General features: G+C 34.6%; 1 protein-coding gene across 1 annotated transcript; it reads left to right on the top strand.

Annotated features, from left to right (window-relative positions):
* Positions 1 to 22,982: 22,982 nt before the first annotated feature.
* LOC111389007 (zinc finger CCCH domain-containing protein 29-like) lies at positions 22,983 to 25,733 on the top strand. The gene is made up of 2 exons (XM_023013849.1): positions 22,983 to 23,148; positions 23,395 to 25,733. The coding sequence occupies exon 2, from the start codon at positions 23,400 to 23,402 to the stop codon at positions 25,359 to 25,361; it is 1,962 nt and encodes a 653-aa protein (XP_022869617.1). The 5' UTR covers positions 22,983 to 23,148; positions 23,395 to 23,399; the 3' UTR covers positions 25,362 to 25,733.
* The last annotated feature ends 326 nt before the right edge of the window (positions 25,734 to 26,059 follow it).

The raw sequence follows: 26,059 nt of genomic DNA, 5'->3' as shown, positions 1-26,059 counted from the left end.
GGGTATTAGTGGATTACAATTGTCAAATGCTCAACTATTTAGCCATTTTCAATTGATATATACCTACAAAAATCTGGAAACGGGGCAAAGAAGCTGGAAAAATCGAGAAGAAAGAAAGGAAAGAGAGAAAGAAGAAAAGAAAGAAAGGAAAAAAGGTAGGCTTGGCTATTCCAATTTCATCTTCAATTTGACAAATTTCTTGGTATGTTTTATGCTTAATTTTTTTAGGGTTGCGATTTATTAGTTTAATTTCCAGATTGAAGGAAGGGATATGTTTGCAAGTCAATATTTTTGAATTGGGAAGGCTACTTATATTAAGGTATGAAATACCAATTTTGGGGGGAAAAAAAAACCTTGAATTTTTATTTGGATTTTTGAATGAATATAGTTAACAAGAATAATTGTAGAGATGAAATACTCATTTGAAAGCATGAATTTATGGAGCAAGATGGAAAATTAAATTGGTTAAATTATAATTATTAGTTTTACTAGTTTGGAAGAAGGAATTATTTTTATATTTGGAGTGAAGATTATTTTGATGAATTAGACTTTAATGAAAGGACTAGAGATAGAATTAGTTTCAATTGTGAAGGAAATTAAAGAATATATCCTAGTGTCGAGAAGTTGAGTATTTCGTAGTTAAAAGTTAAGAATACTTGGTAGGGTGATTGTTAAATTCGTTATCTTGTATCATATTCAGGATATGACGAGAAGATTGAAATCATGATCAATCCATAACTTGGTGAGTGGATATAAAAACTTATTTTTCAAAAATTAATATTTATTAAATTTATCTTAAATTAGAAATTTTATTATTTCATACAGTTGATTTGACAGCATGATTTTTAGAATAAAGTGGATTTATAATCAGTTACTTTTAAGGTTAAATTCAATTTAATTAAATCATTTGATTATCATGTTATTTGAATATAACTGTTTCAGTATAGCTAAAGTTATTTTTAAAACCACCAAAAAGTACTCAGAGTTGATTTTACCCCAGTCTGCACTGGTGTGAGTGTGTATTCACAGTGCAGGACTAGTTATGGTGATTTTACCCATTCTACACTATTGTTAATATGTTTCCATAATGTATGACTAGATTATTAGATTTCTTTAGGACCCACTCTCATACACACATAGGCTTTGGGCCGTGTATTAGGGTGATTAGCCTTTGGAGCAGTTCTACGTACGTATGACCAGATTATCAGAATATCAAATTTGAATGGCTCTACCTTGTACATCAAGATTACTTTGTACATGAATCAGGCTATTCATTGGGTACCTTTTTGGTGTGATTTTTCAGTATTTCTATTGCTTATTAGATTTCGAATTATAGAATTTAGTCTATTAAGTTCTCAAGTTAAAGCTTTCAGCTTATAGTATTGATCAGCAGCAATATTTTATAGATTTTCACGGATATCATATTATTTATATTCGTTACATTTTACAGTTACGTATCTAGAATGAAGAACAAAAAATTTTATAATGTATTCATGTTTGATTATAAAAAGTGTTACCAAATTTCAAAATTTCTTAAAGTTTCAATAGAGCAAAAATTTTCAGAAAATATGCATAAATGAGAAAAGTATACTTATTTGCAAATCATCCACTCACTGAGTTACAAGCTCATGTTTTGTCACCCTTTTTCTGAGCAGATAGTAGTAGAGTTGAACAGTCTTGGAGCCTGTCAATTCACCTAATTGAGCTACATGTGAATAGTTGTATAGCCTACTTTATCAGATTATTATTTGATATCTTTAGTACGTTTGGGGACCTTTGGTTGTAGAGTAAAGTTATTATCGATTTGCTAGTATTCTATTTGAACAGTTTGGATTTTGAGGGGCTAGTGTACCTTGTTTTATATTATATGTATTGACTTGAGGAAAATTGGTAATTGTTCAGGTGATTTTAGTTCGTATTTCAGGGGAAACTCTGTCAAAATTCTATTAAAAATAATTTTTAGTCAAGCAATTCAAGGTTGCCTTGATGGTGGGGCATTCAGTTGGTATCTTCCATCGACACACGACACGTGTCGAGTCCACTAAAGTGATTCGGGACGGGTTGTGTCAAGCACTCCCTGTAGCAAAGAAATACCGAATGAAATAGCTAAGTTTAGTTAGCAAAAAAACTTACTTTTACATTGTTTAAAACATGTTTTGTAAAAAAATTAAAAAATCACTGTGATATATAATTATGATTGTTTCAACACTGTGTTAAGGTTTATACAAGTTCGAAACAATCCTAAAAATGACTATATTCAAGATTGCAGAGCGGATTTCCCACCTATTTTGTGGGGGAATATGGAGAATGTGTATCATGAAGATCAAAGTGGAATTGGTTGTTGATTTTTACAACCAATATTTTTTAGATCAATATGGAGATTATTGAATATTGAAGTTTAGAAAATTTGGGGTTTTTATTTCGGCTGTAATAATAGTGGACACATATAATTTGAGGATCGAGTGCGTGATTCTGGGTGAGTTTGGTGTGTGATTGGGCCTGTTTGGTGGAGTGATGTTAGCTTATATATTGATTAAATATGAAAAGTGAAATAATATTTTAGTTATTAATTTTACTGTGTGAATTACAATATTCTTGTATTAAAAAAAGATGAAAAGTAAAAACTGAATTTTTTTTTTCTTTAATGTATTGGGTGAAATTTCCTCAATTTTAATTACATATATTTTTAGGGCTCATATTTTTTTTTTTACTCCTAACTACAGATTATTTGAGACCCCCTACTTATAAGAATTTAAAAGCTTAGCCAAGCAAGCACTAAAAGTAGAGTAAACAAGGTTCTCAAAAAACATCAAAAGACAATACACGTCAAAGTTACAAAATCGTCTGACTAATGCTTGGCACAGATAGAGATTGAACAAATACTCTATCAAAGTCAAGACAAAACGATGACTTTTCGAAGTAGGACAAACTTGTCATGCTTGGTTTTGCTATCAAGACTCGGGATGTATTGGCATGTCATACCAACCAACTTGCCTAGCATGCTCAAAATTCAAAGTGATTAATTGCATCAAAATTCAAAACGAGTAGTTGTATTAATTTCATAATAATATCATGTTTATTAAAAAAAATTATTCAAACAAATGTCTTCCATGAATAATCATTAGTATTCCTCTGTCTATCTATCCTTATAAGGTAAGAAAAGGAATGGAGTTGATGTGACTAAAATCTTCAATTTCGTACGCTTATCTTCATCAATATCTATATATGAAATGTTATAATGGGCTGGCTAAGATATATGTACTCGGTTACGAAAATATGATGAATGTCCTCTAGTAATTATAATCATAGAGATATTTAGTTACTAAAAATTGTATATGTATTTGGAATGATGCTTCATTACCAGGACCGGGGCCTACATGGCCCTAGTAAAGAAGATTAATCCGTGTATTTGATATCTTAACATGGACAAGTATACCTATCTTCCTAAGTTGGCGCATAGATCTAACTTGACATGATGGGAAAACCTTGATTATGATATCGAATTATTTAATAGTCAACCAACTCAGTCGAGTATATTATCAATTGGTTCTTGCTAGACAAAAAGACCCATCCAAAGACTCTTTAGAAATGTATAAGCATATTATCACCTCGAATTTGACTCAACAAATACTGCTATAATGGGTTATTCCGAAGTGGGTTGTCAAAGTTCTTATTTACAAAATAATCCCTCCAATAATCATTTTACTCTTTATGACATTTTTAGAATAACATAGCTTAATCATTTTCATAGTTTAATAGAGTTTCATAATCAAGCTAATAATCTTCATCTTATTGATTCTCTTATAAAATTCCTTGCTTTGAGACTCGTTCAGTCTAATATATTTATGATTACATCTTCAAATCAACTTGGGAAATTTTCCAATATCCATGTTGAGCCTTCCTCATTATCTTTTTAATATTTCTATAATCTTATTACTATAATACAACCTTTTTGATTTTTTTTTTTTTTTGGGATTTTAATTAACTTAATTTTTTTCTCTATTTCTGTTTTTCTTCTAAGAAGGTATTTTGTATTTAATACTCTTATCTTATCACTTTTTCCACTGCTATCAAACAACGTTATATACGCGTCCCACGTCAATCTCTTTACTTCTTGTTTAAATATCATGTTTTTCGAAAATTATAATACTCTTATATTGAAAAATTATTCACTTAATACTGAAAGTTAATAATGATATGGAAAAATTACTCAAAAAACCTACATCTCAAATATACATTTAAAAAACAGGTGGGTGTTAATTACGAATTATTAACTTAATTAAGACAGGTTTCTCCAATAAGTTTGCCTATCCTATTATTCTCTCCGTAAGATTTTCTCTCTCTTCAGAATTCACAAATTGATCTTTCAGTTCTCTCTCTTCTCTCTTTGTTATTCTCTCTCTATTTTCGTCCACAGCCCCTTCAACTCTTTTGGTAATTGCAAATCCAATCCTGCTCTCTCCCACTTCCCCATTGGCATTCAAGTTCCAGGCCTCATCTCCTCACAAGTTCCTGGTTAACCCACTCGTGGACTTATTGCATCGCTTGTGTCCACCACTTTCCAAGTCGTCCTCAAACCATCCAACCTCCCCAAAACCTTTTTCTGTTAAACTTTCGGCTGTTTCCTCCTTAAAACGGCTTTCGCACCTGAACTTACTCCTGAGTCGACTCCTTCTGAGTTCATTAACTCGTGGTTCAACTTAATCCCCAATCTCACCAGTCATGACATCAATCTCAAAGTTTACTACATGGGTCCTCTTCTTTTGAGATCAGTAACTGTGATAGGAGATCGGTACCTGTGATCAGCTAAAGAATCGGGACTAGTACCTATGATCTAATGTTATTGTGTTCAACGTTCTGAAAAAGGAAGCCTTAACGCAATAATCGATTTTCGTCAAGCCCTGCCAGGAAATCTTGTCTCGATTTATGATTTAAGGAAAAAACTTCAATGAATACGACAGTAATATTCGAAAGCGTGCTAGGGATTCATTGGATCAGTTTTATGAAGTATTGAATTCTATCCTGGACAACCAGAAGGTTAATGTCATTTTGTAGTTCCCATCTTTTGTCGTTGAAAGCATTTTGCATGAACTGCCGCAACAACACCTCTTGAGAACTTGAGTATTTGGATTGTTACTTGAAAGCACTACACTATAATTAGGTCTGCATAGGATTTCGTTTATATCAAAATTGTTAGACTAAATGGCTGGGAATGTATACCGGATTAACACTTATTGTATATGCAATTTAGATATCGAATTTACGTATATCATTTATGCAATATACTGTATCTACGTATATCGTATATACAACTCACCGTATATGCAATTTACCATATTTGCAGTTTACCGTATATACAGCTTATCGTATTTGCAATAGCATACCGTATATGCAACAACTTACCGTATATGCAACAACTCACCGGTTTTGCATATACCATATATGCATTGAACTTGGATACTACCCAAAATATAGTAGATTAAATTTTAATAAACAGAATAAATTAATCTGAACAAATTAATCTAGTTGGCCAAATAAAGAAGATTAATTTTTAACAAATAGAATAAGTAAACTAATTAGCCAAAAATAAAAAATATTTTAACCGAGGCCAGCGTGAATACAGTTTTTTAAAACAGATTCGCCCCCTCATCATAGGTGCTTGAGGATTAAATCAAACTTCTGTCTCCCAAGATACAAGGATGAATAGTAGGATTTGAGCCCTCAAATACTACTTTTGTCGAACTGAATTTGTGTCTGAACAATATCACCGACGGTGTGACTATGCAGTACTCGGACCAAAATATGCAGAAAATGTGTTTTGTAAATATGTACAGAGACTGTATGCTGTGAAGTTTTTCTCTCGTTTTTCTTCTTGTGTAGAATTGTTAGAAATCGGGTTGCTTATATAGACTAAACACCATGAATACCATTAATCATATAAAATGGCAACGAATATTGGAGTTCTGGTGTTTCTAAATTCAAACAGTCAATTGGAGGAAAAAAAAAATTAGCAAAAAGTAGGCTATTCTAAGGGGCCAATTTCCATATTTAAAGCTTATTTCGATTCGATTTACCCTCTCTACGTGCGCACGCAGAAGAGCCTCTATATAACACATGATCATACCATTTAGAAGTGCAATCCTATTTAAAGTGGTATTTGTTTTCAGAATTTTCCTATGTAAGATAAACTTAAATGATTTCCCTCCAACAACATAAACTCCTTTTTAATTGGTACAATTTGAGCTCCAATTTCTTATTCAGCCAAACATCATTTTTGGCAAGTAAATAAATGATTTCGATGTTCTCAAGGAGGGGAATACAAATCAATCTTGAACTTCCAAAATAACCAACTGGGTCCCACTCAAATTTTGTGTCAAAGTTACCCACTTAACCCATTTTTTCTAACAGTTCCTCACATGAATGAAAATTATGAAAGACACAAGACCGTAAAACAAAAACTTGGTGATAAAGTTTAATGGTTGAAACCTATATAGAATATGAAGGTATATTTATTTTACTAGCTAACCAGTAGATGCATTGTCTTTGAACTGTTCTGTCATTTGTGTAAACAATGATGTACTTCACATAGGATTCTTCCTAATACAATTCTGTTCGCATTATTATATTAGTTTTAGCCATGAACATACGCATGGTTCCATGAGAGTTTTTAAGAATTGAGTCCAACACAATTCTCTTAAAAGTGATCCCACTTCTATGTCACATAGGTGATTCTTATTATAAGTAAACCGTATTATTTAGCTTGAACTTTAACGCATAAGAATCATTAAAAGCCTATTATTTATCTTTCATTTTTGTGGGCATCACTATTATATCATAGAAATGGAGAGGAGGTAACATCCCCCACAGTGATTTAATCAAGTCTTTACAATTAGGTTGTCCTTTGAACCTAGATCTTGGGATCTCCAATCAACTAGGTTGGGTTTTTTTTGCAATAACTTATCCGTTTAAGGGCTTAGTCATATTCCTTTCAATGATTTTCCAACTAACTCTCTATTTAACCATTTGGTTAGCGGATCCGCAATGTTATCTTTTGACCTCACATATTCAATTGTGATAACTCCAGTTGAGAGTAGTTAACTTATGGTACTATGTCTACGATGCATACGTCTAGAGTTACCATTGTACATGTTATTTTGTGCCCTTTTAATTGCTGATTGACTGTCACAATATATACAAATTGCTGACACAGGTTTTGACCATCTTAGAATATCCTCTAAGAAGTTACACAACCATTCGACCTTTTCATCACATTTATCTAGAGCTATAAACTCATATTCCATTGTAGATTTGGCTATAACTATTTACTTAGAGGATTTCTAGGATATGGCAGCACCTTCCAATGTGAACACAAATCCACGGGTGAACTTTGAGTCTTTTATATGAGATATCCAATTAGCATCACTATATCCTTTAATGACTGCTGGATATCTTGTATAGTGTAGTCCAAAACTACAGTATATCTTAAGTACATTAGTACTCTTACTATTCCTTTCCAGTGATCAGCTCCTGGATTACTCATATATCTACTCAATTTACTGTTTATGTAGGCTATGTCTGGTCTTATACAACTTATCAATTATATTAAACTTCCAATAATTCTTAAGTATTCTACTTAAGAAACACTTTAACCTTTGTTTTTAGATAGATGTTGACTTGTATCTATCGGTGTTCTGACCAAGCCAGTATCATCCTTATTGAACTTTGTGATTGACTTAGAACAAGCCAATCTGATATTCTTAAAATTTTGATTCCAAGTATAACATCAGTTAAACCCATATCTTTCATGTCAAATTTTGAATTGAACAATCTTTAGTGGATTTAATCATCTTACTATCACTGCCAACGATAAGAATGTCGTTAACGTAAAGATATAAAATGACATAACCATCTTCAATATCTGTGATGTAAATACATTAGTCACACTCATTGATTTTAAATCCATACTCCATTATAACATCATCAAATTTTTCGTGCCATTGTGTTGGGTGTTTGTTTCAAGTCATATAATAACTTCACCAATTTTCTTTTCCTGCCCTAGTGATGAAAACCCCTCGGGTTGTTCTACATAGATTTCTTCTTCCAAATCTCCATTTAAAATGATAGTTTTAACATACATCTGATGTACTTCAAAATTTTGCAGAGTAGCAATAGCAAGTATCATCCTAATAGATGTTATTTTCATCACGGGAGAATACATATCAAAGTCGTCCCTTTATTTGTAACCTTTTATACTTTTCGATAGTTCCATCTGCTTTCATTTTCCTTTTAGAAATCCTTTTGTAGCCTAGTGGTTTGCTTTCCGGAGGAAGATCCACAAGCTCCCATATATGATTTTATGGTATAGAATGTATTTCACTTTAATGGCATATTTCCATTGAGGTCGTTCCGAAAAATTCACAACTTACTAATAACTTTGAGGTTCATTGTCTAGCAGATAGGTTAGAAAATCAGTACCATAAGATTTTTCTGTCATTTCTTATTTGCTACGTCTAACCTCAATCTTCTTTTCTAGTTTTTGCTCATGTGTACTTTTAGTTATAGTCTCATATGTTTGTTTAGAGGAGCTTGCTTCTTCTTTCGACTTGTACGAAAAGATATGTTCAAAGAACGAACAATTTCTTGATTCTAATATTGTGTTTCTGTGTATGTCAGGAATTTTAGAATTATACACAAGAAACCAATAAGCAATATTATTATGTGCATAGCCAATGAAAATGCAATCTACTGTTTTTGGGCCTATCTTTACTTTCTTTGGTGTTGGAGCAGCCATTTTGGCAAGACACCCCTATTTACAGGAAGACTTTCTTCCCTTCCATAACTTGTAAGGGGTTATTTTCATTTTTTCGGGGTACCTTATTTAAAAAGTAATTTGCTGACAACACAACTTCCCCCTACATATTCTGAAATGTCAAAACACAATTGATTTCGATTTTGAATGACCTTCTCTTTGAGAGTTGTTCTCCTTAAATAGATAAAAGATGGCTAATTATAGGCTGTAAGTCAGTTGTTACACAATTTCTGCCAACTATATATGGAATATAATATACAGATATACAAAATATCCTACGAACACCCTCGTCAAATTGATGATGTTTTGTCAAGAAGCATCAATTGGCTCACAAGATAGTGATGAAGCTGTCGGGTCATGGCCTTTGTAAAAATGTCAGCTATCTGAAGAGTAGTGGAAATATGTGAAAGAGAAATAACATAAGTATCCAAGGCCTCTCGGATAGAATTACAGTCCACCTCAATATGTTATATATGCTCATGATAAATAGGATTACCAACAATCTGAATGGAACTTATATTATCAGCATGAAAATGAGTGAGAGTGGATTGAGAAAACCCAAGTTTAACCAAAAGGCCACGAAGCCAGATGATCTCAGAACAAGTAGTAGAGATTACCCAATATTCAGATTCAATAAAGGACATAAAAATCCGATCTTGCTTCTTACTTTTCCAAGAGATCAAAGAATCACCAAGAAACATACACCATCTTGTAACAAATTGCTGAGTGTCAGGATAGCCAGCCTAATCAAAATCACTAAAAGCAGTAAGGCAAATAGGAAAGCCAGCAAAAAAAAAAAATCCACGACAAGTGTGCCTCTGAGATAGGAAATGATACGATGAATGGCTAAAAGACGGAGATGACGTGGAGTGTACATAAACTAGCTAACTGATATGATCCAGGAGTCGAGCCCGACGAAGGCGAGTGCGAGACGAGACCCGTTGATAGTCGATGGCGGACTAATGACGCGATCAAGGGCAAAACAAGTGAAACAAGTGATGGGATTGCTCGTTCAAGAAACCATTGATGGAACCATGTTTGAGACTCAAAATGGAGCAACTTTCATGTTCGGGTCGAATGTCGAATCAACTTGGATCAATTTTTATCAAGTGGCGAAACCGGAGGCTGAAAACAAGTATGTGCGGCCGCACAGGCAAAACACCATGCGACCGCATGGAGGCTTACCGAAACTCAAGGAGCCAACCGGATTGAATCATACGACCGCATGGAAATACACCATGCAGCCGCATAGGCTGAGACTCAAAATGGAGCAACTTTCATGTTCGGGTCGAATGTCGAATCAACTTGGATCAATTTTTATCAAGTGGCGAAACCGGAGGCTGAAAACAAGTATGTGCGGCCGCACAGGCAAAACACCATGCGACCGCATGGAGGCTTACCGAAACTCAAGGAGCCAACCGGATTGAATCATACGACCGCATGGAAATACACCATGCAGCCGCATAGGCCATTTTTTTGGCAAATTTCATATTTTTGGTATTTTTCCATATTTTGTTAGACTTTGATTATTTTCCATATTTTGGGGATTATGATTGACTTTTGCACGATTTTTACCTAATTTTTAGGTTTGGTATAAATAGGAGTTTCCATTCAATTGTTAAAAGACCTTTGACATTATTAATATTGAATTAAAGTGAGGAGTTTTTTCTTCTCTTCATCGTTCTTTATTAAACAACTTCGAACTTATCAAATGTTAACTTGTGGCGTTCAAACACCCAGATTTAATTCTTGGATTGCGTGATCAAGGGGTCTTTCAAGCGTCATTCTTGTTGGGTTTTTTTATTCGACTTTCTTTTGGGTTAATCCTAAACTCTTGAATTAATTTGACTTTCTTGGGTTCGTCAATCTCGTTGTGGGTTTCATAGTCAACGTTGCTACAGGGTTCGCATCACTAACTTGCTAGCCTATAATAGAAATATCAGGTCTAGTAATAGTCAGATAATTTAAATTGCCCACCCATTGATGAAACACAGTAGGATCAGATAAAAGATCACCCTCCTCACTACGATATTTTGTGTTTACTTCTAGAGGAGTATCTACAATAGATGAGTCCTGCATACCGGCCAACCTTATCAAATCCTGCGTGTACTTATATTGGTTCAGAAAGATACCAGAGGGATCAATATGTACTTCCAACCCTAAGAAGTATGTAAGAGAACAAAGATCCTTCATATGAAAAGATGTCTGAAGGTGCAACTATAGACGAATAATCAAGCCAGAATCCGTACCAGTGATTAACAATATCGTCAACATAGATGAGGAGAAGAATAATACCAGTAGAGTTCGTACAAAGAAACTATGAAAGGTCATACTAGCTCTGTTGGAAGGAAAATTGAAGTAATGTAGATCCAGTTTGTCAAACCAGGCCCGTTGAGCTTTTTTCAACCCATATAATGAGTGCTTCAATTTATAGCCATCCGAGGAAGATGAAGAGGTCAGGCCAGAACGTAGTGTCATGTAAACTTCCTCTTTGAGACCACCATGAAGAAATGTATTTTTAACATCCATTTGATAAAGCAACCAGCTTTGAGAAGTAGCAATAGAAATAATTGTCCATACTATAGTCATCTTGGCAACTGGAGCAAATGTCTCCTCATAGTCCACCCCATACAGCCTGTTACGCAAGGCAACTAACCATACCTTATATCAATCCAATGTCTCATCAGAACAGAGTTTAATCTAGTAAACCCACTTGCAACCAATAGCTTTAACATTTGCTGGACAAGGAGCAACATCCCAGGTATAATTATCCTTAAGTGCACGAAGTTCTTCTGCCATTGCCTCCTACCAAAATTCATGCTTGACATCTTCTAAATACCATGTAAGAATAAGGTTGGATGAGAAAGTAATATTAAGAGATGCATGAGAAAATCCATACCTATCTGGAGGATGAGAAATTCTGGTAGAGCGACGAGGAATAGTGCCAGAATTCAACTCATTTTCGGAAGACATCGTCTGAGCAAGCTTAGATAGCGGATCAGGCTTAAGAGGAGGCAAAGTTGGGCAACATCGTTCATATACTAATCCAGGCTTGAATTGTTCAGAAGCAGATGGTACGTTATCGAAATGTGGAAAAACATTTCTCTTAGCCAAAGAGTCAATATTAATAGGAAAGAAGTATTTATTTTCAAAGCACACAATATGACAAGATATACGAAATGTATTGAGCCAAGATCATATCAAACCTAACCTTTGTGATAGATACTATAACCAATAAACGTGTACCTAACAGATTGAGTAGCAAGTTTGTTGCGTTCATGAGGAGGTAAATGAACAAAGCAAAAACAATCAAATGTATGCATGTCAAGATAGTTGGGATGTTGATGATATAGGTGATAATAGGGAGTCTCAAATTTAGAACACTAGAGGGCAATCGATTAATTAAATAGATTGTCGTAGATAAGGCTTCGACCCAGAATTTAGGTGGAATAGAAGATTCAAGTAATAATGTACGAGAAACATCTAACAGATGCCTATTCTTACGTTCGGCAGCACCATTTTGTTGAGGAGTATAAAGGAAATCATGAAACTTCTGAGATATATATTCATCTCTTGAGTCAGATCTTAATACGTTAATCCCCGAAGAAAATTGATTTTCAACATAAGCAACAAATTCTTGAAAGACAGAAAATACTTCATATTTGGAACAAAGAAAATATTTCCAAGTATACTAGCTATAATCATCAATGAATGTAACAAAATATTTATAGTGTGCATGAGATATAATTGGAGACACACCCCACACATCGCTATGAATCAAATCAAAACTTCATTCATCCCGATTACCATGAGGAGCAAAGGAAAGAGACTTACTCTTACCTAATTTGCATGTGGAACACTCAAGAGAAATATGAGATAAAAATTGATCTTTATTTCCCAACAAACCAGAATTTATTAAATGAGATATACAACTGAGTTAGGATTACCCAACCGTTTGTGCCATATTCTATTCTTATTGTTAACACTAGTACAACCATAGATATAACTGAAGGAATAGAAAAGTGTAGAGAAGATAATCGACCAACTTTTCGCAAGTATCTTTCCCAACAACTGATCCTGTTCGTAGATTGCTAAGAGTATTAGAGAAACTAGCCATATGATTAGATGCAACGGAATAGAGGTAACAATTACCTTGAAGACCTAAGGTTGAAATAATCATCTGCTGGACCATCTTAGGAGTAACAATAGATGAATCACCGCTAGTGGAAGAGGAAAGACCGACTGTAGCCTGATAAGCATTAGCTTGATGATTCAAAGGGCGAGTAGGACATTCTTTAATAGTATGTCCTGGCTTTTTGCAGTAATTGCAATACTTTTTAGCACAATGAGCTGCAATATGTCCATATTCCTTGTAGTAAAGCATTGAATTCTCCACACTTCTCTACCCTTACATTTCCTTATAGCAGCATAGGCAAATGCATTAGTTGGTAGTTTGTCTTCCTGGGAATTAGCCTGTGGTGTAGCAAGATGTTGTTCTTCTCGAAGTAACCTCCTGAAGCATACATCTAAATAGGCGGATGGATTGCGATTCATCAAATTAGATCGAGCAACCTCGAATTCAAATCGTAACTTCATCAAAAATTGATCTCTTTTGCTTTGCTCATGAAACTCTTAAATTGCAGCAAGGAAACCATCTGGTATCTTTGCATAAATTATGCTAGCATACTCCGCCCATAAGTTCTGAAATTTAAAAAAATATACCTGAGTAGAGAGATCACCTTGAGAATAGCTAGCAATATCAAAGTCCAATTGAAATTGTCTGGCTGTATTATCTTGATGATAAACCTTCTTCAAATATTCCCACATATTTTTAGCATTCTTATACGGCCTCAAATTCAAAATAATAAGAGGTTCAACAGACCCTAAAATCCAAGTTATAACTAAATCATCTTTGATCTTTCATTTTGCCAATTTTGTAGGATCCATGGGAGCTGAATCAATCCCATCTATATGACCCCATAATTCTTTCCTAGTAATGAAAAGTCGAAATTGAAATTTCCAGGCAGAATAATTCTTACCCGTACATTTCACACCAAAGAAATTCGAAGTCCCAGAAGACATCATAAAATAAAAGGCCTAATAGCTCAATCAAATAAATCGACCCAACAAAAGAACAGGCTGAATTTTATATCTAGCCCAACACCGAAAATATATTTTTTAAATCAGGCATCGTTTGCAAAGGGAGATTGCCGATACCGAAGTTGCTGGATACTGTCGATTCTTTGAAGATGCCGTCAATAGTAAAAGGTGATATCTAACTCGACGACACACAAAGGGGTTTACATCTGACAATAGTGAACACTGACACCGAATCAGTGACCAAGGAAAACATTTGCCGACACGTAGACTCCACAGAAATTGGCAACTACAACGATGAAGTGATCCATCAAGTGAGTCCCAAAACCAAGAATTGGCCTTAATGTAGAAGAATCCCAGAAAAATTGCTAACCAAAAGAGTCCTTTTAGATCGAGGGCTTAGATACCATGTCAAAACACAATTGATTTCGATTTTGAATGACGTTTCCTTTGAGAGTTGTTATTCTTAAATAGAAAAAAGATGGCTAATTACAAAGCTGTAAATCAATCGTTACACAATTCCTACTAACTATATATGGAATATACAGATACACAGAATATCCTACGAATATAAGGTAGTCCAGAACTTACTAGCATTGCATTCATCATTTTTTTAAGGTACGTTTTTTCTTCAGCAACACTATTTTGTTGCGGAGAATAAGGTGCAGTAGTTTTATGTATGATTCCATGTTGTGCATAGAATTCAGTAGATGGTGCGTTATACTCACTACCTCGATCACTTTGCAACACCTTAATTTTCTTATTAAGTTAATTTTCAACTCCATTCTTATAGAGAACAAATTTCTCTATTGTTTCGTCCTTGCTTTTAAGTAGATACACATAACAGTATTTTGTGCTATCGTCGACAAAAATAATAAAGTACTTGTTGTCACCTCTTGTTTGTAGAAGTTTTAAATCACATACTTCGCTGTGAATTAAATCAAGTGGTTCTATATTCCATTCAATTGATTTAAAAGATGACATTGTTAATTTTGTCTCAACACAAATTTTGCACTTATGGTTGGAATCAATGTGGAATACGGGTATGCATTTCAAGTTAACTAGTCTACGTAAAGTATCATAGTTAATATGTCCTAGTCTACCATAACACAAGTTGAAAGACTCAAGCAAGTAAGGATAAAAGTTTCATTTATTCATTTTTTACTTAACAACCATTATATTCAGTTTAAACATACCATCATATACATAACATTTTGTGACAAAGATTCCTCCTTTTGACAAAATAACTTTGTCTGACTCAAATACAATGCAAAAACTATGCTTATTTAAAAGGGATCCGGATACAAGGTTCTTGCGAATTTTTGGCACATACAACATATTGTTAAGAGTTGGCTCCTTTTTCGAGGTTATCTTCAGAACCACCTTTCCTTGACCCTTGATTTCAGAAGTTGCTAAATTTTTCATGAATAACTTCTCTACATTCTCAATTGTTTCAAATGTAGCATGCAACTCTTTATCAGAGACACATGTCGTGTAGCACCGGTATCAATCCACCACTTTTTTGGGTTAGAACCTATCATGTTCATTTCAGAAATGACTGTTTTGAAATTCATTTTCGACACATTATGTGCCATGTAGTCAACCACATTTGTTTCATTATTAATCATCTTAGACAATCTGCACTCCGAAGACTTGTGGCCTACTTTGTTACAATTGAAGCATTTTCCTTAAAATTTATCCTTAGAAATGCCTCCTTTCGGTCTCAGCTTAGTACCTTTGCCACTAGATGTCATAGACTTGTTCTTTGAAGTCTTAGAACTTTGCCCGTGCTCAACAACATTGGCTTTAGTCACAATAGGATTGAACCCCTTCTTTTCTGAACTTCTGTTGTCTTTTTCAATTCGAAATCTAACAATTAGTTCTTCGACATTCATTTCCTTTTGTTTGTGCTTAAGGTAATTCTTGAAATCTTTTCACGTGGGGGATAATTTTTCAATAATTGCAGTCACTTGGAAGGTTTCACTCAAAATCATCATTTTGACATGAATCTCGTGAAGAATCATTTGGAGTTCTTGCACTCGACTGATTACCGTTTTGGAGTCAACAATCTTATAATCTAAGAATTGGTCAACAATGAATTTCTTGGCTCTGGCATTTTAGTCTTATATTTTCGATCCAATGACTCTCATAGCTCCTTAACAGTTTTCAAACTACTATACACGTTGTATAGCGAGTCTGCTAAGATGTTCATGATGTAGTTTTGACATAGAAAATCCGAATGTTTCCAAGCATCAACCGCAATGATCACTTGAACATCTTTCTCACCCTCATTAAGTTTTGAAACAATTTCAGTCAACAATCTCGCAAGATTCAAGGTGGTCAGCTAAAATAGCATTTTTTGCTGCTACCTCTTGAAATTCAAGCTATTGAATTTATTCGATTTTTTTCCATGATTAACAAGAACAGTAACAGTATGGCCAGTTGTTGGAGCCACATTTTGATTCATAGCATAACTTGCCAATTTAACCACAGTCTAAGCCACAACAGAACTTGGCCTTTGAGCTATAACAGAGCCCACAAGCTGATTTTCAGTAGCAGCAGTTTGGGATACATCCATGTTTGTTGATTCAGTTGCCATTTCTGAAAGACAAACGAAAAAATTAGTTTTTAAAATTAACAATATAAGAAATCAAATTCTTTTTTCTTTGAATCTGTTTAAGTTTGTTGGACTAAATGGTTGAGAATGAATACCGGATTAATACATACCGTATATGCAATTTAGATACCAAATTTATGTATACTGTGTATGCAATATACCGTATTTATGTATACCATATATGCAGCTTACCTATTTGCAAAAGCATACCGTATATGCAACATCTTACCATATTTACAACAGTTTACCGTATTTGCATATATCTATCTTCAATATACCGTATATGCATTGAACTTGATAATACCCAAAATATAACAGATTAAATTGTAATAAATTGAATAAATTAATCCGAGCAAATTAATTTAGTTGGCCAAATAAATAGATTAATTTTTAATAAATGGAACAAGTAAACTAATTAGCAAAAAGCAAGAAATATTTTAATCGAGGCCTATGTGAACACTATTTTCTTAAAACAGATTTGCCCCCTTACCATAGGTGTTTGAGGATTAAATCGAACGTTTGTCTCCTTGGATATTATGGATGAATAGTAGGATTTGAGCACTTCAAATACTACTCTGTCGAGCTGAATTTGTGTCTGAACAATATCACCGACTGTATGACTGTTCAGTATGTAGACCAAAATATGTAGAAACTGTGTTCTGTAAATATTCGCAGAGATTGTATGCTGTGAAGTTTTTCTCTCATTTTTCTTCTTATGCAGAATTGTTAGAAATTGGGTTGCTTATATAGGCTCAACGCCATGAATACTATTAACTCATATATAATGACAATAAATATTGGAGTTTCGAAATTCAAACGGTCATTAGAAATTGGGTCGCTTATATAGGCTCAACACCATGAATACTATTAACTCATATATAATGGCAATAAATATTGGAGTTTCGGAATTCAAACGGTCATTTGGAGGAAAAAAATTAGCAAAACGTAGGCTCTTCTAAGGGTCAATTTTCACGTTTGAAGCTTATTTCAGTTCGATTTACCCCCTGCGCACACACATAGAGAGAGCCACTATACTACATATGATCATACCATTCCAAAGTATAATCCTATTTAAGATGGTATTTGTTTTCATAATTTTCCTATGTAGGACAACTTTAAATGGTTTCCTTTCATCAACATAAACTCCTTTTTAATTGGCACAATTTGAACTCCAATTTCTCATTTACTCAAACATCATTTCCGACAATTAAATACATGATTTCAATGTACTCACGGAGGAGAACACAAATTAATCTTGAACTTCTAAAATAACCAACTGGGCTACTAAAAATTTGTGCCAAAGTTAGCTACTCAACCCATTTTTTCCAACAAAAATTAGTAGTTGAAACTATAGTTGCATTAGAAAATTTGGGACATAGTATGGTTTGCTATTTTGGGTTGCGGTGATGATAGGTTGTGGTGCGGTATGCAGTGACCAAGTCTTTTTTAATTACAATCGGTTGTGACTAAGTTTGTTTGTGTTAATTGTAACCGATTGTGACTAAGTCAATTTTCATTGTGTCTATCTATTATTAGATTTGTCATAACTGTAAATGTATGTGGCCAAATTAACAGAGACTTAATTACATGCAGTCACAAATTAGACTAGATCACAAACAATCACATTGAAGACAAATTTAGTCAGTCTTAGTCACAAATAACATATGTCTGATCACAAACAGTAATCTGATCATAAATAACACAGTAGTCACAAATTTAGTTGCCTACAATGCACCACTACAACATTTCCATCTTTATCCATCTTTTTTTTTTATCTTAAATAAAAATACCAAATTCCTGTTGGAAATTTATGCCATCGGGGAAAACGGAGATGAAAATTAAGAAATAGAAATTCAAGAAGATGGGAATTAATAAGGAAACAAACCAATATGGAAGGCTCAAACATGAAAATGATTCGTTGTCCTCAAACGATATTTGCCCCTTCTCGTATACAAATTTGGTGCTTAAAAGGTTATATGGCAAATAGTTCGTAGGATTGATCAAGCCTTGTTGTAGAAAATCACAAAAGCACAAATGCTTTTTCCACCCGAATCTTGAAGAACACTTGAAGAACATGAGTATGGAGGGAAGAAAGATTAATTCTTTCGTGTGGATCTGTTTATATGTTTTTCACATACTTGTGATTATTTTTCAATGTCCATTAATCACTTATTTATAGACATGAAACATTGTCACACGAAAAGGTGCCAAAACGAAATGAAAAGCCGCCAAAATTCAAACCAAAAAATTGTCCAACGGTCCCTAATTTACAACCATGCAGCCGCATGGTTTTAACCCATGTGGCCGCATGGTTTATCCAGTCCGAGGCCATGTGGCCTCGGTTCATCACCGTGCAACCGCATGGATATTTGCCCATGCGGTCGCATGGGCCAAATTTTGGCCCTTTCCAATTTTCAATTCTGTTTTCATTTTGGTCCGTTTTCATTTCGATTTCAATTCCGTTTTCATCCTATACACCGTTTATTGATTGTGAACAATATTTTCCATCAATCCCCCACTTGTTCAAAATTCAATAAACTCTCATATTCAAAGTAAACAATACTCATGTATAAGGATTAGATATCTTTCGATTTGAATCTAACCATAGTGTAATTCAAACAAAGTAAAGTCGAAATCAAAGATAGCGTGAAACTTTGAACCATTTGTTCCATGTGACAATACCGGTAAGAATACACACACGAGCATTACGTGTTCTCAAATTCCTCAACTCGCTTAGCGCTAATATGGCCTTGCGCTCATCCTATTCAACAAACTTTTAAGAGAAAAACTTCAACTCTCTATTGAGGCGGCACCACCTCGAAATTTGTTTAGGTAAAGTTCTTCCAGTACCTTTGTTACTTTTAGAGGTACTTGTATTTTAGCACTGAACTTCATTAAGAGCTTTAATGCTCAACTCTCACTTCAGTAACAACCAGCATTATTTTACTTAGGATAGGGTTATTGCGGATTTTAATAATGCTGAAACCATCCCACATATCGAATGACTTGTTTGTTACCCTTTGAACCCATGGATTACCCCTTTAAGTAAGCGATGGGTAGGGTTGCCGTCATTGGTGGACTTTTATAGTTTAGGAGTTTCAACCCCATCCTACTCGAAATATATGCCACTAAAGTTTTATTTAGTGGTCTAGTTAAAGGATTCGCTAAATTCTCTTCGAAAATTATTCCATCTTTGATAATTTCCTTGTGACGTCACCTTTAAGACTTATATGTCTTTACTTTTCATTTGATGTGACTTAATATCTTATCAAAGTATAGCTAGCCAACGATCAATTCATTTGATAGATACAATTTGTCACCACCAAGAAATTTTTTTTTGTGAGGCCATATGCTTCTCACTTGCTTTATTTAAAGCTTTATTTATATCCAAACATGATTTGAACATTTTTATCAAATCATTACACTTCTCAATCAATTTTATTGTGGATCTCATACTTGGGTATTCATATTTCATTATTGAAATATTACAGTGATCTTCAACTTATGAATACTCTTAAATATTCACATTGGTTTTGAAAGCGCCGTGATTGGCTTTCACCCAAATTATCCACTTAAATTTAATGATAATGTATCTCATCCTTATAATTATAATCATAAGGACTTTTCTACCTTTTCTTCCTTCATAGATATCTTTCTATGATTAATATGTAAATGATATGGTAACTTTTAAATTAAGTTACCCCCACAATTCCTCACTTAGGAATTTATATGCAATCATGTAATATTGCATTCATAAATATTGAACTTCTCATATAGGAACACAAGCATTTAAAGTTAATCTCCACATTTCAAGTTATACTCGAACTTAGAGTTCCTCACTATGTCAACCCCCACATTTGGGATTGTAATTGAACTTATATTTCATCAACTCTTTCACAGTTCGATTCATTTATCATCTATGTAAGTTTAAGTATTTTTTTAGATAGTGGTCGTTGAGTCACAACTTACTTCAAATCGACCATCTTAATTGTGATCACACAATTTTACCAAGGTTATCTCATAGACCAACAATGCTTTTCCAAGTTTAAACCAAATCAATTGGTTCCATAATTGAAGTCATATTCAATGAATAAAAAAAATAAATTTTTTCTTAATTCACAAAAATTGCAACTTCTCCAATCTTTTTAAAACTTATCACTTTCACAAGATAGCATTATGTCATATTGGATAATAAGATACATGTTTACCTTTAAGCATCGCACTCTTTCATATATAACTGTTCATAAATGAATCATTTCAATTTTAATGAAATGCTACTGACGGTTATACAAAGAAAATTCCACGAACCAGAAAATTCAATGTATGGCCAAAAGTCACGAATAAATTCACCGGTTCACATTGCAGCAATGTATGCATTTAAATATATATATTATTTTCCATCAGCATCTATCATTTGATCATTAAGTATGCATCATATAAATTACTATCCATTTACTGAGTTTTGTCTTCTTCCAGTAACGTATGTCAAAACTGGATTTGAGAACAAAATACTGGTGCATGATGATGTATGATATTAAATCCATTTTATCAATATCCACGTAAATTATGCATACTGAAAAGGTTCAAATTCATGGTCCTTGACTAATTATGGAAAAACACGCATAGGCAGCCATGTATTTTTGGCCATTTCAACCATAATTAAATAAATTAGATAGCACTTATCTGCAGATTTTTCCATTGACGGCAAACCAGATTCAATCTTTTCAATCTTCAATCGGAAACCTTTCTTTCCAAATGTTCCAGATTTCTTTGACAGAATTTGTCACACCAACCAATCCAAAACAAGATCTTGAATCATCAACTTGATCGTCGCCAAAGTGGTTTCATTCTCCATCGCCAATATCATTTGAGATTGTTGGAAATTTATGCCATCGGGGAAAATGGAGATGAAAATTAAGAAATAGAAATTCAAGAAGATGGAAATTAACAATGAAACAAACCAATATGGAAGGCTCAAACACAAAAATGATTCGTTGTCCTCAAACGATATTTGCCCCTTCTCATATACAAATTTGGTGCTTAAAAGGTTTTATGGCAAATAGTTTGTAGGATTGATCAAGCCTTGTTGTAGAAAATCACAAAAGCACAAATGATTTTTCCACCCGAATCTCGAAGAACACTTGAAGAACATGAATATGGAGGGAAGAAAGATTAATTCTTTCGTGTGGATCTGTTTATATGTTTTTCACATACTTGTGATTATTTTTCAATGTCCATTAATCACTTATTTATAGACATGAAACATTGCCACACGAAAAGGTGCCAAAACGAAATGAAACCCAGAAAAGTCACATATTCTTCCACCGCTCCGAACCATCTTCCTCATGATCCCCATCCACCATTTCTCTACTCAAATCTACCTCTGTATCTCAAAGATGATTTCAAACATTTGAATTCAGTTATTAGAATTTGACTTTTATCAATTTTCACCATTTGCTAATAATGAATGTGTCGGTTTTTCTTCTACAAAATAGGTGTGGAATACGCTTATAGAATGTCAATACAGGACTACATATATACATATACATATACGTACGTGCATATATATATATATATATATATATATATATATATATATAGGGTTGAAATTTTGTAATCATGTCTTTGTGTTTTGTGAGCATGCTCAATCCAAAATATAAACCATTTTAATACTTTTATAGACCCGTTCTCAAATCAACAACATAAAATTATTAAAAAAAATTCATCATCTTAAGTAAGAATTGTTCAAAATAAGAATTTAATTATTGAGAGCGTAGTCATTTATTTTTTTAAGAAAAAGTAGGTGTTGTGATTCAAGTAATGAGTGACATCGATAATAATAAATATTCACTTGATATCGAGATGGAGCCATAAATTTCCGAATCGTTTACACTTGTCGAACTAAATTGTCACCATCAAAATTTGCAAACATGAACGATTCATGCTTTGAAAATTACAAAATTAAGAAAGAATTGCAATTCCACGTTCAAATAATCAATTGATTATCTAAAATATCATTTTCAAAAAAAAAAATAATAATAATAACTTTTATACTTTACACCAAAAAAGTAAATTTATCAACAAAAGACAACCTTCAAATTCAAAATGAAAAAGGATCAAAAAGAGAGTCAGGCGCGGCCGGCAGGCTTTTTCAAGATTCCACCACAGTGCGAACCCCACACGTGACACCAGCAACCCGTTATGACAATCAGATATGATGCTATGAACTTATTATGTGGGACCGTCTTTATCATTTGCATTTCATTTGAATTTCCACCTACATTTACATTTACATTTGCATTTGCATTTTAGGTGGGAGGGAAATTGAGATAGAGCCAGTAAGTGTGGACCCTCTTTGAAGATTTGACTTTGACCAAAATGGGTAAGGTTTCATTTATTTTTATTTTTATTTTTCAAAAAAAACCTTAAAGAAAGAATCAAGAAGAAGATTCACACTTTCCTCCTCCCTTCCTCTCAGTGCTTACAATTTTTGAACTATATATACACGCCTCAAAGACTCCGCCATTCACAAACCCACAACTCCGTTATTATTATCTCACCCCAACTTGAATTGAAGCTGTCTCTGAATTCGATATTTTTGAAGAAAATTTTCACCCAAAGAAAGGTATGTTTTCTTAGATTCAATACTTCATCTTCATCTTCATTAAATTTATTTTTAGTTGGTTCCTTGACGTTTATCTGTGTCAAATATTGAATTTTATGATGTGGGTTGTGTTTAGTTTTCTTGTTTGAACGTTTAGAGGCTTGTTCAAAGAGTACCCATCTTACATGAATCATGGATTTGTTAGATCTTGAAGTTTGTGATTCACGCGAGAGTACTAATTTTATCTAATTTTTTGTTATCTTTCAGGGTTCATGTGCAGCGGTTCAAAGAGCGAAATTTGCCCTTTTGATTTGGAGATGGAGGCTGAATTTCAAGATAATAAAGGAAGGGTTTTCTTTAGAAGTTGCTCGAAGTTGCTTGAGTTGGCAGCCACAGACGATCTGGGTGGTTTTATATGTGAAGTAGAAGAGAGGGGTTGTGATATTGACGAGGTGAGCTTTTGGTATGGCAGAAGCTTTGGCTCAAAAAAGATGGGGTTTGAAAAGAGGACCCCTCTTATGATTGCTTCCTTGTATGGAAACACTGAGGTTTTGAAGTATATTATTGGAACTGGAAAGGTTGATGTCAATAGATCATGTAGCTCAGATGGAGCTACTGCTCTCCATTGTGCTGCTGCCAGCGGATCCTGGTCATCGGTAGAGGTTGTTAAAATCCTGATTGACGCCTCTGCCAATTTCAGTGCTGTTGATGCCAATGGGAAGAAACCTGGTTATCTGATTGCTCCTTGTATAAAGTCCTCCAGCAATTCGAAGAGGAAAACTTTGGAGATGCTGTTGAACGGCTTAAACGGTGAGGCTGGTGATGATGAGGACATAAGCCCCACAGCCGAGAGAAAGGAATATCCCATTGATATATCTTTGCCAGACATAAACAATGGTTTATATGGAACTGATGAGTTCAGGATGTATAGTTTTAAGGTGAAGCCTTGTTCAAGGGCTTATTCTCATGACTGGACTGAGTGCCCTTTCGTCCATCCCGGTGAGAATGCAAGGAGGCGTGATCCAAGGAAGTATCACTACACTTGTGTGCCTTGTCCTGAATTCAAGAAGGGAACTTGTGCTAAGGGTGATTATTGTGAATATGCGCATGGTGTTTTTGAGTCCTGGCTTCATCCCGCACAGTATAGAACCCGGCTTTGTAAGGATGAGGCTGGATGCTCAAGAAAAGTATGTTTTTTCGCACATAGGCCTGAGGAGTTGCGTCCATTGTATGCTTCTACAGGTTCAGCTATGCCTTCCCCGAAGTCTGTTTCAGCCAATTCAATGGACTTGACAACATTGAGCCCGTTGTCTCTTGGTTCATCTTCGTTGATGCTGCCAAATACTTCGACGCCTCCAATGTCTCCTTCGGTTACCTGTTCATCTCCCATGGGTGGTGGCCCGTGGCAGAACAAGGTGAACCTTTCACTGCCTTCAGTGCAGCTGGGAGGTAGCCGGCTGAAGACAACCTTGAGTGCAAGAGATATGGAATTGGATATGGATTTGCTTGGATTGGAAAAAATTCGCACCCAACACCGACAGAGGCAGCAGTTGGTGGATGAGATGGCCAGCCTCTCTTCCCCCTATAGCAGAATCGGCGATTTGAAGCCTACTAATCTTGATGATATTTTCGGATCTCTTGACCCTTCTTTAGTTTCTCTATTGCAGTGCCACTCGCCTAATGTTAATAATGCCACCACCTCGCAGTTGCAATCTCCGACCAGCCTTCAGCATCGCCAAAACATGAACCAACTCCGAGCAAGCTACCCTTCCAATCTCCCATCCTCTCCAGCGAGGAAGCTCTCCACTTTTGGGTTCGATTCCGTCATGAACTCAAGGTCATCTGCTTTTGCGAAGCGCAGCCAGAGCTTTATTGACCGTAATGGGGTTAGCCATAGGTCTAGCCTTCAAGGTGCAGCTAATTCCCCAACTGCCATGTCATCCAAACTATCGGAGTGGGGCTCTCCAGATGGGAAATTAGAATGGGGCTTCAATGGTGACGAGGTGAACAAGCTTCGAAAATCATCATCTTTTGGTTTTCGCAGCGACGCCTCTGCAATGACTCAGTTGAATGTGAATGAACCGGACGTCTCCTGGGTGAATTCATTGGTAAAAGATGTGCCCTCTGCTAGTCCCAGGCGATATAGTCCAGACCAAAATCATGGAGGGGTTCATGATACGGTGCCGCATTGGGTCGATCAATTGTATCTAGAGCAAGAACAGGTTGTGGCTTAATCCTGGATCATCGTTTGCTAGGTTGAATGATTCTTTCAGATTCTTAATTCATATTTTATACGTTTAGATGGTTCAAGAGACACGTAACATTTGATTTGGAAGAATGAATGACGACTGATCATGTATTGCTTCAAGAGTTACAAATATTGTAGCCAAGAAAGAATTTTTTTTTCTTTTTCTTTTTTTTGGGGAGATGGTTTTATGTATTCCTTAACGTTCAAGAGATGAGGAAGGAATTCCAAGATAAATGGTTTTATGTATTCCTTGACGTTCAAGAGATAAGGAAGGAATTCCAAGATAAATTTGTCGCTTTGTTGAATCCAAGTTTATGTATTCTGGTATTTTATACTAATGAAAAGTGGTTTCACAAAAGTTTTTTTTATCTTATTTTGCTTCGATATTCATTGACTTATTGATTAGCCATTTTTCAAACTGTCTAATCAAACGTCGACACGTATCCCGTCCGTGATTGACTTATTGATTGATTTATTATTTATTTTTGTTAGAAGACAAGATTTTAGTGTTGCAAGAGATGATACAAGGCTCCTAAAATGTTACAATTATGTTACACATACAAGTTCAATAACAGGTGGGACACGTGTCGATGTCTGATTAGACAGTTTGAAAAATGGCTAAGTGACTTTATTGAAAACGTTAGGGCCCGATTTGATAAATTTTCTAACAATTCGTGTCTTCGT

Source organism: Olea europaea, unplaced genomic scaffold, assembly GCF_002742605.1.
Source record: "Olea europaea var. sylvestris unplaced genomic scaffold, O_europaea_v1 scaffold547, whole genome shotgun sequence".
NCBI classification, from domain to species: Eukaryota; Viridiplantae; Streptophyta; class Magnoliopsida; order Lamiales; family Oleaceae; genus Olea; species Olea europaea.
The sequence above is the reverse complement of the archived record's forward strand: the minus strand, read 5'-3'. Positions and strand labels throughout refer to the sequence as shown.

Excerpts from the sequence above, each read along its gene's own strand:
- LOC111389007 (XM_023013849.1), top strand. The coding sequence starts at position 23,400 with ATGTGCAGCGGTTCAAAGAGCGAAATTTGCCCTTTTGATTTGGAGATG.